Source organism: Megachile rotundata, chromosome 7 (genome assembly GCF_050947335.1).
Source record: "Megachile rotundata isolate GNS110a chromosome 7, iyMegRotu1, whole genome shotgun sequence".
Classification (NCBI taxonomy): domain Eukaryota; kingdom Metazoa; phylum Arthropoda; class Insecta; order Hymenoptera; family Megachilidae; genus Megachile; species Megachile rotundata.
In genome coordinates this window covers 18,182,505-18,195,586 of record NC_134989.1, presented here as the reverse complement: position 1 = coordinate 18,195,586, position 13,082 = coordinate 18,182,505, and the positions used below count along the sequence as shown (strand labels likewise).

The following is a 13,082-nucleotide window of genomic DNA, read 5'->3' as shown; positions in this document are numbered from 1 at the left end:
AAAATTTTTCGTCGACGAAAAACTATTGCAAAAATCAAAAACGATGAAAAATTTGGACTTCCTTGTAAAAATGAATTTTCAGTTTTTATTTGAACGAACGTCGATAACGTACTTTCTCGTCGTACATTTTTAAACAGCGAACAGGCTCGAGAAAGGTTCGAGAATATACAGGGTCCATCCATTTAAGCTATATGAATTATGGACTGTCCCTTTCAGTTTTCCTTTAATTAAATTTTTAACTACGAACAAAAGTTTAATGCACGAGAATTTATGAAAAGAGTACGTGCGGAGGTGATTTTAGAGTTGAAATATCTCGAAGCAAAAATCGATATTCCTGGTAAAGATACAGGTCCCTTTTTACGCATAACAGATTTTTTAAACTATTGATTTATATTGTATCGACCCAAATACGAGCCAAACACTGACCGGAACTCTAATTCGTAACTAACGCAACAGGAAAATTACTGAAAGTGAATATTTTCTATACATCTAAATTTACGAATTTGCAATATCTGTGAAAAACTGTCCAGATTCGCCTATTTGCTTTACCGAGACACGATAGATATTTCTTCGACGATGTTACTCGTTCCATTGTTCTTGCAGTCGCGGTAAAGAATTCCAGTTGAGATGCATCGAAAGCGCGTGTACATAAATTCGTTTCGAAAAATGAGTGGTAATCACAATCGCGGTCGCGTACAGGAAGAAAATACACGTACACGTTGTAACGCGAAGAAAACATTCGTCGTGTTAAGGAATTATGACGACAAAGGCGATCTTAGTTAGACGAGTTATCGAGACGCAATGAATTCGTGTATGTTCGAGTGATGAAAAAAGTGTTCGAGAGTTAATTGACTAGTCATCACTGGTGTGCCACTATTCAATAAATAAATTTTATTTACTTAATCGACCTAGACATTTCTACACTTGGCGTAGCAGTTGGAAAATACGTTGACTTCCTTTTTTTGCGATTGGATGTCTGAGAATTCGAAGAGAGGATAGTTTCAACGAGATGAAAGTCATATTTTTCGTCGAATTTTCGGTTGATCGTTGTAGAAAAATAAAGTAAGGAAAATTGTTAATCGCTTTTCTATTCTCGGCTGTCCAATCGAGTGAATGTGATACGCAGCGAATCGTCGACATAAACATATCTCTCCGAACTAACAGACAATTAAATGTTGTTATATACATGTTTTACTGAATATCATTCAGGCGCTCTGTTATTTTCTACATTCCGTGAGACGAACCAGACTAAAACGATCCCATGATAGATCCCGATACCTTGTTAGATTTTTCCACCCGAGCAATAAACTATTTGAAGAATTGCCAACGATTTCGTTTCTCGAACAACGAAATGATCATGGTTAGAATATTCGATCCAGGTCAAAGTGGACTGTCGCGAAAACAACGATACCATCGTGGTCAGGGTGACAAGCGAACTCGACGATTCATCAATCACCTTGATTCCTTGATGCATATTCAGACTGGCGACCGCGCTTCCGCCCGCGTCAACCATCATTTCGTTTACCATTAACGTTGCATCGCCTATGCGAGTGTCGTTTCCTAGTTGGACGTATTGGCTTGGCGAATTGACGCGATTAACGATGGACATGCATTATGCTCAGTTTGCACGAGACATTTTCCTGCTCGATAATCGATCATATTTTCCACAGCAGACGTTTATACCGAAGTAGTGAACCGACATCGCCGTTTTCTCCGAAAACCTGGGAAAAACGTTAATACGATCGACGTCCTATCAAGAATCAAGATTTTCGAAGTGGCTCTCGACCGATTTCAATTTCCATTACGTTCGTCGATACGATCCGAAGTCAACGGAAACAACGACAGCTTTATCGTTAACGAAGTCTACTATAGTTGAAAATTCATTCGTTCCGAAAGCTTTTTCATGTTTTTTTTCCGCTCTCGAAAGTACCATCAACGTAATCACCGCGAATGACCGAAATAACGATCGATCGAAGTTATCTACATAAATGATAGCTATCGTGCGAAGCGTGTTTCGATGATGCACACTTGGACAATTACGATCGAGAACGCGTACAGTTAGGATGCCTTGCTTCGGATCGTACATTACGCCGACAAAGTGGGGACGATAGCATCGAGCAAAGGGGAATAATTTTTACGGAATAACGCGCGCATGGAATTGGCCGGAAACCAGAAGCCCGAGCGAGCGTCCTTTGCACTTCTATTTACGACGCTCCTCCCTTGGCTAGCGGAAGTAAATTGTCAGCAAAGTGGCTAGCTCCCGTCGTTCCATATTGAAAATTGCATTCATTTAACCGCGTCGCGTCAAAGCCAGTCCGTTAAAATCTGGGCCATTCGTTGTCGTGCTCTCGAAAAGACGAAGAGGGAAGGGAAACTGCCAAACAGAGACGAAATAAGAATGCTCTTTTGATATCGAAACTCTACCGGCTTTTCGATGCCCGAATATTCGTTAATTTTCACGATATCGTTGCGCGATCAAATAACTCCTTTTTTACTTTTACTTTTACTTTGAGTTTTCTTGTTTTCGTTGTTCGTCTCGTTGATAGAAATAGGAACCGGAGCGTTGGATATCGATTCGAATACCGAGCAATCGGACTCACGAGCAATCGGGGGAACCTTGAAATTGCTTCTTCGGGCAAGAAACGCGGTCCCAAGGAATTGTCGAACTGATCTGCCAATATGAAATACGAGAGATATTTTAGCGCCGTTAATACGCGGCCGTAATTAAATCAGGATATAATTTCACGTACTGCTACCAGATCACCGATAAAAGGCGGTTCTATTTCGATCCAGGTATATTTTCATACAGGTAAGTATAAAGAGAGAAAAGAAGGAAATAATATATGTTTTTTAAATATGCTTTTCATCGAATGTCCCTAACACTCAAATTACGATATAGTATGCGTATCGACAAAATTCTTATACGCAACAGCATAAGACGTTTAACTGCATAACGTATACCGACGCAACACGCGGCATTAGGCCGGCTTCTGTGAGTCCTCGTGAATCCTCGCTTTGTATATAATACATATACAAGAGTCTGTTCTATATGAATCGATACGTCGAGCCAAAGCTTCAAATTGTTCAAACAACCTACAAACCCTCGTCGTTCGAACGGCGAGCATCCCTAATAACGAAACTCGATCTTATCTCTACCACCCCGAGCGAGATGTAAAAAACATCCATGTTTCTTTTGGACCGCGCCTACCGTAGGTCAAGTAAATCGAGCGTAACGTATCGCTCGAGCTTTTTGCGTTGACCGTTATCTGGCTGGCATTTACCACCGGGGCTATCTTCTCTTTCTTCTTTCCTTTTTATAAATGCCAGAAAGGAAAGGACCCGTAAAGAGACCCCAATCGTACGAAACGAGCAGGACATTTAGGGGTAGCTGGTTCATACGAACCTTCTATATCCGTAGTAAAGAGAGCAACTCGAAACCACCAGACGTTTTCACAGCTTTAATCTTACGAAAGCCACGGGTGCTAGAATTCTAGCCAATGAACTTTTCCGTCGTCCGTCTTTGCCAAAACGGTAATCGAGACTTTCCGGATGACTGAGACATTGCTTTATGAAGCAATACGAAGAAGAGAGATAGAAAACCGATCACGCAGACTTTCAGCTTATTTCGACGCTAAAGGGCAAAGCGGTATCTTCTCTTCTGTTCCCCGTCATTTTTATCAATAACCCCGTCAGTCTGTCCTGGAATTTTTGGCATTTACCTCGCGAGCGTTTCTCGATCTATCGCGAGCAGAACGAACTTGCGCTTGCCAATCAACGTGAAATTCCAAATATCTCGTCGTTCTTGGAAAATTTTCAATAAATTTCATACCACCTACGAGCACAAATCAATTCTGATTCAACGATCAAACACGCGCCAATCGCCAAGAACAACCACAAACTTCGATTACTCGACATTCTCTCTATCCAATTTATCTTTACTTTTCATAATTATCTTGCAAAATAATACGTGTATCCACTGACACCAGGTTGAAGGTAAATATCCGAGTATTCAGATTTTTACGGGATTGCTAGAAAGCGGTCGACAACAATTTCAAGCGTATAACGTTGAACTTCTCGTGCAAGTCACTTTGATTAAACGTCCAGGAAGATGCTTTTCACGGGCTCCTCGACGAGGATCATGACCGTCCTTCTTGTGTCTAGCAAACGAGAAAGTAGCAGTCTACTCTTCTTTCCTTCGCAACACGACATCCTTCTGACTTATCCCGCGAAAAATGGATGAACATCAAGGATATCTCGAGTTGAATCCCGACACGTTTCTGTTGCGAATCCCTACACGTTTGTAAACGAACGGAAGGACACGTACAGCACCGACTAATTGGAAAAAATGACTAACTTCGAAACTTTCAAATTGATGTTTAAGGTTCTTCTGTTGTACGCTTACAAATATTTATTTACTCGTTCCCGCAATTTTACATAAAATGATGAAAACTATCCTTTTAAAAATTCACTCGCTTTCGTTGAACCAATCGATAAAACAACGAATGCTCTACCTTAAACGAACAAAATTTGCAGAAACTCGTTCACATGCGTCGTAGAGTCACGCATTGCATATCCGAGCGTTATATTGCATTACCACGGGTCGTATATTCCCGTAATAAATCGATACGCGTTTTATAGTTACGCGCTATAAGACAACTTTTACCTTTTCGTCATTTCCTGTAACAAGTAACGTATGGGAATACATTTCTACGATAAACGCGTAGAGAAAGTTAACCAAAGTGACTGGAAAATATTCCATTGTCGGGTTCGCGGCATTTGAAATATCTGTACGGAGCTCGAATCGCGAAGTCACCGAGATTTCTTGAAATTCTGAATCCTCCTTCGGAAGTCGATAATGAGATATCAACGTCACGAACAGTTGACACTGGATGAAAAGTTTCTATAGCAAGTATCTCCGCGTAGCATGGTCCTTTTATCGTCGTAAAATCTCGCGGTATATGGCTGGAATTCGCAATTAAATTTTAACGAACCTACATCGGAAAATGTAGTCGCGACATACTATGAAAATAAACACCATTGACCAGCCTTCAATATTATATTTTAATATTTTCCAAATGAATGGTCATGCGCTTTTTGTTTAAATTCGGCAATAAAGAAATTCTACTTACAATGTCTCGTAAAATACCTCGATTCAAACTAAGCTTCGAGCAAAACATTTTCCCCTCATATTAAAAAGAGGAATTGTGGAAACAGATAAGGCGGTTACCAATAAGGAACCGTAATTCTGTTATTACAATGACTTTTGCTGAATCTGTTCAGAATACGCATTTACGACTGGGTGCACAACTAACAAGCACAGCATAAATCAATGTTCCTCTAAGCTACAGAATAGCTGTTGTCCTCAAGTTAATTACAAAACTGTTACATTGCACCGTGTTTACAGCCGAATATTTACGATGGCACTTAAGGTCGCCATATTTGTCAAATAAATACGAATGAGAAATGATTGTTTACCAACAGGAAATGCTTTCTATAATCAAGGTAAAACGCATTTCGTTTCAAAATTAATTCAAAAACTTGTTTATAGCATATGCTTGTGCTTTTAGGGATTTAATTCGTTCATTTACTCTTTGTCAATTAAGACTCGTTATTGAGCAAGCGAGCCGAAGGCGAGCGAAGCTCTCATACTTGACTTTGCAACTTCTTTCTCCGCGTTTTTCTTTTGCACCACTCGACCAATTCTCATCAAATTTTGCACGCGGATAAATATACAGTTTTATACACATATTTTCGTTCAAAACATATTCCTGGATATATCGAGACCAACTTGAGTCGTCCGTGTTTAAGGGGTGAAAAAATTTCGCTCTGAGTAGAAATACACTCCTGGAAATTAGCGGTCAATTTTGAACTTTGACCTCATGCGCAGTAGCAAACCGTTACAGATAGTACAGTTTTTTTTTTTTTTTCATTAGAATACACTTTGATCCAAAACGGACCTATATGTGTTGTCTTTATTAAATATAAATATAATATTCTATTGACAGAATAACAAAAGATATAAAACTACAAAGTATTGCATATACAAATAGTGCAGTTTATAGACTAAAAAATTGCCGCCCATCCAGCGGCGAAACGGGTGAAATAAACCTAAAAAATGAGGGTCCGAACACGCATATAAGAAAAATAAAAAAATGAATATTTCGGCACTTTGGCGACGTAGCATGGTTCCTGAGGCATTTAGAAACAAATTTCTATTAGGGTTTGATGCGTTTTGATGCCTAATAAAGCCAGGAAATCAATTTTTGTCGAATTAGGTCGGAAACGGTACAGGTGGCGCCATCTAGCGGCGAGCGGCGGAACTACGAAAAAGTAAAATTTTGATTTTCTCCGAAATTAGGCAATTTTACGTATTTCTGAGGGTCAGAAATTGTTCTGTGACCTTTGTAGAATCTATATATTGCCCCAAGAACCTCCTCAGAACGCTAGATAAGAAAAGAAAAAAATAGGTCAAAACATGGACTAAAAAATTGGCGTCCATCTAGCGGTGAAAGTTGGAACTACAAAAATATAAAAATGCGATTTTCTCGAAAATTAGCGAACTTTGAGTACTTCTGAGGCTCAGAAAGTGTTATGCGATCGCATTAGAACCAAAATAAAGCAATAAAAGCTTCCTAAAGGCTTTAATAAAGAAAATAAAAAAAATGTCATTTTGTGGAGAAAATTTGTGGCGACATCTAGCGGCGAAATTGAGAACTAAACCGAAAAACCGTATGTCCGAACACGCAGTAAAGGGGTTAAATAAAAATTGATATTCTCGGCTCAATAGGCCTAAAAATGAATAACTTATTGAACAAAAATTGCTTTAAAATGTCTAAAGAATTATACTACGTCGTCAAAGATCAGAAATATTACTTTTTATATTTTCTTAACGCGTGTACCGGCATACGTTTTTTCAGTTTAGTTCGCAGTTTCGCCGCTAGATGGCGCCACAAATTTTCTCCATAAAATCACATTTTTTTTATTTTCTTTATTAAAGCCTTTAGGAAGCTTTTATTGCTTTATTTTGGTTCTAATGCGATCGCATAACACTTTCTGAGCCTCAGAAGTACTCAAAGTTCGCTAATTTTCGAGAAAATCGCATTTTTATATTTTTGTAGTTCCAACTTTCACCGCTAGATGGACGCCAATTTTTTAGTCCATGTTTTGACCTATTTTTTTCGTTTCTTTTCTAGCGTTCTGAGGAGGTTCTTGTGGCAATATATAGATTCTACAGAGGTCACAGAACAATTTCTGACCCTCAGAAATACGTAAAATTGCCTAATTTCGGAGAAAATCGAAATTTTAGTTTTTCGTAGTTCCGCCGCTCCCCGCTAGATGGCGCCACCTGTACCGTTTCCGACCTAATTCGACAAAAATTGATTTCCTGGCTTTATTAGGCATCAAAACACATCAAACCCTAATAGAAATTTGTTTCTAAATGCCTCAGGAACCATACTACGTCGTCAAAGTGCCGAAATATTGCATTTTGCATGCGCAGTAGAATTGACATAGGCGGCTCATGTACCTATCGTAATGCTGACACAAAATAATTAATTACTCATTACCCGAACACTATTTATGAACTTTTATGATCGAACCATGTAAATAATGTAGTGCTGATCATTCTTCAATCATAAAAGTGCACAAAATATATCCACAAAACGTGTAATTAATTATTCAAAATGACCTCGAGTATACCGCTTGTCACCGTGGCTGGCCTCAGGTTATTAGTTAATAACTAATTAATTTCATTAAAAATCTAAACAAATATGATACAAGAAAGTAGCTGAGGGATCGCTGAACATTCTGTTATAATAAATGTGCATAGACTGTGCTCAGAAAGTGAGTAATTAACGATTTTGCATACTCATTATCGTGTATATTCCTCCTGCGCGCCGCCCGCGCATGTCACGGAGGAATAATCACCGAAAAACCATATTCCCGTAGCCTTTAAAGCATTTCTCATTGCCGTCGTTCGAAAATGGCACAGCCTGGTTCATCAGGCGGCGCGCGGCGGAATTAGCAAAATATAAAATAGTAAACGAAATCCTTTTAACAGTAAATTGGAACAATGGCTTTACAATACTCTCGAAACATAAAAAGAAAATAATATAAAGTACTTAAAAAGGAGCATTTTATGAACTAAAACACGGAAACTAAATTCTGTAAACCAATTTTGTATAGCCTGTCTATCCTATAATAAAAATATCAACATTTACGTATTAAATTTTATTAAAACAAATATACAGATTATATCTTATGGCTTAACAAATAATACATTTTTTAACAACTTACTTTTTGCAGAAAAATTGATGTCCTTTAGATGATAGAAATCTGTACTTAGTAAGCGTTTTTGATTTCAGAACTTATAATTATTGCATATAACAATCAGCGAGTTCTTTATGTACAAAATTAGTAAATATATCGATCATATTACAGGACAAGTCCTTGATATGAAAGACCGTCAGCTTCCGGAGACTCCATCCTATTTCTCAAATGTTCCAATGTATTCGCTAAATGTTTTTGAATTTGTTCAGTTTCTTCGCTAACTTCTAAATTAGGAAGCTCTTCCCTAATTTTTGCGATTACTTGGTTTAAAATTTGAACGGTTACCTAAACATAATTGTTTGTACATGAATTAGTGAACGTTAATAAAGTACCACGAAAGTCTATTAAAAATAATTCTCACCGCTGTATTTCCCTTCTCGTAGAAATAAATATAATGATTTAATAATTCAACGTAAAGTTGTACTTGAACTGAAGTATCCATACATTGGCTTGCTATTCTGATACCTTTCTTCAAACAATCCAACACTTTATTCCCATCTTGCATCTAAGATAAGATAAGTACATAATTTATATTTCATTAGTTTTATAACAATTATATAAGAACGTAAAAAGTAATTCTACTCGCCTCTTTTCCTCCTGTTGCTAATGATTTTCCTGACCAAAATATATGAGAGCAAGTAGCAACACCTCTACACTGGTCTGGTTTTCTCAATAATTTACTGGCGTACAAAGCACATTGATTACGAACCGGTTCCGCATTTTCTTCGCTAAAGCAACTCATTTGCTCGAACGTAGCAATAATTAATGTAATGGCTGCTAGCTGAGCCTTGGAATCGCTTATTTCATCTTCATATATTGAAAATGCTTGACTCATAAATTCATAAGCAACCATTTCAAAATTGTCGAAACGAATTTCTCCTATTGCTATTGCACCTTGAAGGAATAGCCTTAGTGGCAATTCTGCCAGTTCAGCTTTCATTAAAGCCGTGATAGTTGCGTGACAAAACTGGAAAATTTTTTGACATTTCTTTTGCCACATTTCATCCTAAAAAAAGAAGTAATTAAAACAATTATCGATGTGTATCTATATTTTATAAAAGTATAAACAATTTACTAACTTGATCTTTCAAGCCCTTATATGTAAAAGCTAGCTGATAAGCCTGAAATACTATTGGTGGTAAAGTGTATTTTATTCTCTTATTTCCACCTGCACTAAAATGTTTCCTGGCAGCACTTAATATCATGTATTGTGGATCAGCCGTTTCAGATTTAAAATGATGTATTAATCTACCAAGAAGTCCTTGTTCTTCTGCGAAATCTTCAGGATCTTCCTCTATGTTGGGTTGATCAGGTTGATCTTGTACTAACGGAGATATCATAGAAAGTACAGCATCTACTTGCTCTTGAGTTGGAATTAAAGTTTCATTTTCTAAAATATTTGTTATTATATAAATTGCTAATAACTTCCGGCCTTCAAAATCAAAATAATCTAGTAGCGGAGCAAAATGATCAAGTTTTAAAACAGTTAGTATGTTTTTATAATTATCTATTGGAATTTTCATCAACCTTACTAACTCTCTTGACACAGCACTATTATATTCCAGTCTGAAAAATTTAACCAATTTATTGCATATTCATCTCCATGTAAATTTAAATATAACACATACTTATCCACATTCTGTTTTTGGAAAATTTGGACAGTTGTTAATAAAACTTTATCCACATAATCCACTCTGTCGGGATAACATTTGTGTGCTAGATTAATAAGAGCTACTTGTAGAGAAACTATATCTTCTGGAGGCATATCTTGTCGAGTCTGTATACAATAAACAATTTCACTAATGAAAAATAATTACAACAATAAAGACTTTTCCGTCAAATTTTTCTCAGACTTAAACTAGATAAGCAAGGATGATTTAAACATTGATAACTGTAATCATAGCAATATCAAATTTGTGCAGCATCTGATCATCATTGAAGATTTACATTAGTCAATAATTTACACGTATATAACATTAAAGCAACTGTGCCAACCTGGATAATAGTAGCAATTTGATCGCTAAAAACATCAAATAGTTTTACATCCTGTGGGATTCCAGGTACTTGATTTGGACTTCCTGGCCCTCCTACACCGTCTGATCTTTGACTAAATGCTGCAAGACGATCTATCAATGAAATAATTATATTTTTTACGTTTACGCCATTTTGAAGTTCTGCACAGGACTTCAAAAATGCGTTTAACGTTTGCAGATGAAATTCATCAGGAAAAACCTAATTAAAAATATAATTAAATTATTTATAATGATATGTGTATGACATAATTTAAAGTACTTTTAATTCTATTATTTACTTGAATTATGCACTCCATGAGATACTCTTGTGCAATGGCATCCCTACAACTAACTACTTGTTCCAAAATTCCTGGTAAAACAAGCTAAAAATCATCTTCTTATTAATCATATTAATTTTTTCAAATCTTTAAAAACAGAATGTATGCAAGATCCACCTTTTCATACTTATCTAAAGTAACTGATTCCAACTGACTGAGTCGTACAAGATTAGTGCCTACTAAAATTCTAAGTTCTTCTCTTTCTCTCTCTCTTCTTTCTCTATCTCTACTGTGACCTTGATGTTGCATGCGTACCCATAATTTATTCATTTCTGCAAAATTCATCAGAACAAAGTCTATGCTATCACGAACCTAAAAAGAAAATCCATAGTATAAACTTATACGTTTGAAAATATAATTATTCTTTCCTCTATACATACGCTTCCATCTTCGTCATCTCCTTCTGCAACATCCGGTAAAATGTTACGGGTACACTGTAATAAATAATTTCTTAAAAAAAGACCTCTCAGAGGGTGCTGGACTCCTCTGCACATCTCTACTAAATCTCTTAACAGGTCTCTTTTCAAACCAGGAGCTGTTTTGATATATACCAATCCAACTGTGATAAGCAAATACCTATAATATCGAATAATATTATCAACAGTGTATCAATAGCATTATAAAACTTATATATTAAGCTTACAGTCTAGGTACAATATTGCCAACATATTGCACTAATTCATATAAATCTGTAACTTTTCTTCCTTTTTGAAACTCATCTAACAAATAAAGCTCTAAATGTCTTAACTCATCGGTAATAGACATATCTAAGATTAAATGTAAGGAAATTTTAAAAAATTATTATATACATTTTAATACAGGAACTAATTGATAAGGATACATAATTCATAATAACTCTTTGGACTTAGAAGAGATGTTCTAAGTTCTCCTAACATTGTAGAAGCATGTTTCAATGCATCCATTAACTTGGATTTGTCCAAACAGTGTTTCATTTGAAAAGCTTGTACTTTGACTACGCCAATTGCATCTTCAAGTAATTTTTCCTGTTCTTCCATTCCTGTTATGGCGGGTGTCATTGGCTGTGAGAAAAATAAAGATACCTACCAGGAACACCAGGTAGTACCATGCTAGGTAAGCCATTCAATGCAAGCATGCACTATTTTAAGCTTGTATGATGATAAAAGCATAGAAAAATTATGTCGTTACTCTATAACAGCATTAATTATTCAAAAGAAAAGTTATATGAACTATGCAGAAAGCAAGTAATTTACTAATGTTACAATCCTTTGGTAATGAATATATGCCTGAAAGAATTCTATTCTTAAAATTATAGTTCTAAATCTTTATTACTTTAATACAATGTTCTATTAGAACCAGAGGTTATACTTTCATCAAATTGCCACAAACTAAAACATCACGTATTACAGAAATGTTTTTCTTATTAGATTCCAACGATAGATAAAAAATAATGAATCAAAATTCACACATTCTCTGAAATGTTAAACATAAACACAAAAATTTTGACAGCACTTAACCTACAACGTTAAAATATTTCTATCGATGATAGTTATCTAATATTTATGTTTGAATTTAATTAGTATATATTAACTGCTTCCAAAAGCAAGGGTTTAACATGCTTTTCAAAATTAAACGTATACTTACCATTTTCTTTCTTTTAAAATTCGAACACTCGTTGCCTGTATCTGAAACAACCCTCTGACAGTGATACGTTCTACAGAACTGTAGATACCAGTATAGTGTGTACGAATCTATAATCTATACTATTTCATCCCGTATAATAGTTGTATAAACTATATGTGCGTTGAAGTTTTTTAATGTAGGGACTGATAAAAAGAAAAGTGTCCCACCACTCATTTCATTTATTCATGTATTTTATATCCAAAAACAAAAAACTTTTCTACGCTTTCCTGAATTCTTCTTAAATTTTTCTCTAAGATTTCATTCAATTCTTTTTGGGATCTTTCGACAATTTATCTAATTTAAGGTGTCTTTAGATTCTTCCAGGTTCTCTCGATTACTACACGATTTTCACGGGGTTCCTCTTCTATCCATTGATAATAATTCTGTCTTCTTTTTTTGTGTTCCTTTTGAATTTTTCACAAATTTTCTCCAAGTTTTACCTAGTTGTTCCTAAATTCTGACCAAACTTTCCCTAGATGTTATCCAGATAAAATTACGTCATGATCCAGATTTTTCGTACCATTTTCTTGAGTCCAATTTACATTCTTCGAAGATTTTCTCTGAACTCTATCTAAGCTCTTCCTAACACTACTGAGCTTTCGTAGCGTTTCATATTTTACTCAATTATTTAAAGTTTGAAAAATAACAATAATACATATTGTTCTATATACAATAATATAAATACTTAGATTTAAAATGATCAGATAAAAGAATACGAATAATTAATTTTTTGCCAAGCAAT

The 13,082-nt window shown here is 35.7% G+C and overlaps 1 protein-coding gene across 3 annotated transcripts; it reads right to left on the bottom strand.

Annotated features, from left to right (window-relative positions):
- Positions 1-8,214: 8,214 nt before the first annotated feature.
- LOC100882096 (Vacuolar protein sorting 35) lies at positions 8,215-12,946 on the bottom strand. Of its 3 annotated transcripts, none has more exons than XM_003708336.3 (12): positions 12,302-12,946; positions 11,520-11,718; positions 11,322-11,445; positions 11,059-11,254; positions 10,796-10,990; positions 10,640-10,723; positions 10,324-10,560; positions 9,957-10,105; positions 9,408-9,894; positions 8,915-9,334; positions 8,690-8,833; positions 8,215-8,613 (listed from the first exon to the last, which is right to left on the bottom strand). In XM_003708336.3, the coding sequence occupies exons 1-12, from the start codon at positions 12,302-12,304 to the stop codon at positions 8,434-8,436; spliced, it is 2,418 nt and encodes an 805-aa protein (XP_003708384.2). In that variant the 5' UTR covers positions 12,305-12,946; the 3' UTR covers positions 8,215-8,433. The 3 variants fall into 3 exon arrangements, with proteins under 3 accessions (XP_003708384.2, XP_012152878.1, XP_076389984.1); XM_012297488.2 differs by having other exon boundaries at positions 11,520-11,739; positions 12,302-12,945; XM_076533869.1 differs by having other exon boundaries at positions 11,520-11,696; positions 12,302-12,945.
- Between the last annotated feature and the right edge of the window lie 136 nt (positions 12,947-13,082).

What these genes read in the sequence shown, in the direction of transcription:
- LOC100882096 (XM_012297488.2), bottom strand. An exon ending in TCATGGAGTGCATAATTCAA is followed by an intron (nt 10,561 to 10,639) that starts GTAAATAATAGA and finishes ATTTTTAATTAG; the next exon opens with GTTTTTCCTGATGAATTTCA. An exon ending in ACGAGAAGGGAAATACAGCG is followed by an intron (nt 8,614 to 8,689) that starts GTGAGAATTATT and finishes AATTATGTTTAG; the next exon opens with GTAACCGTTCAAATTTTAAA.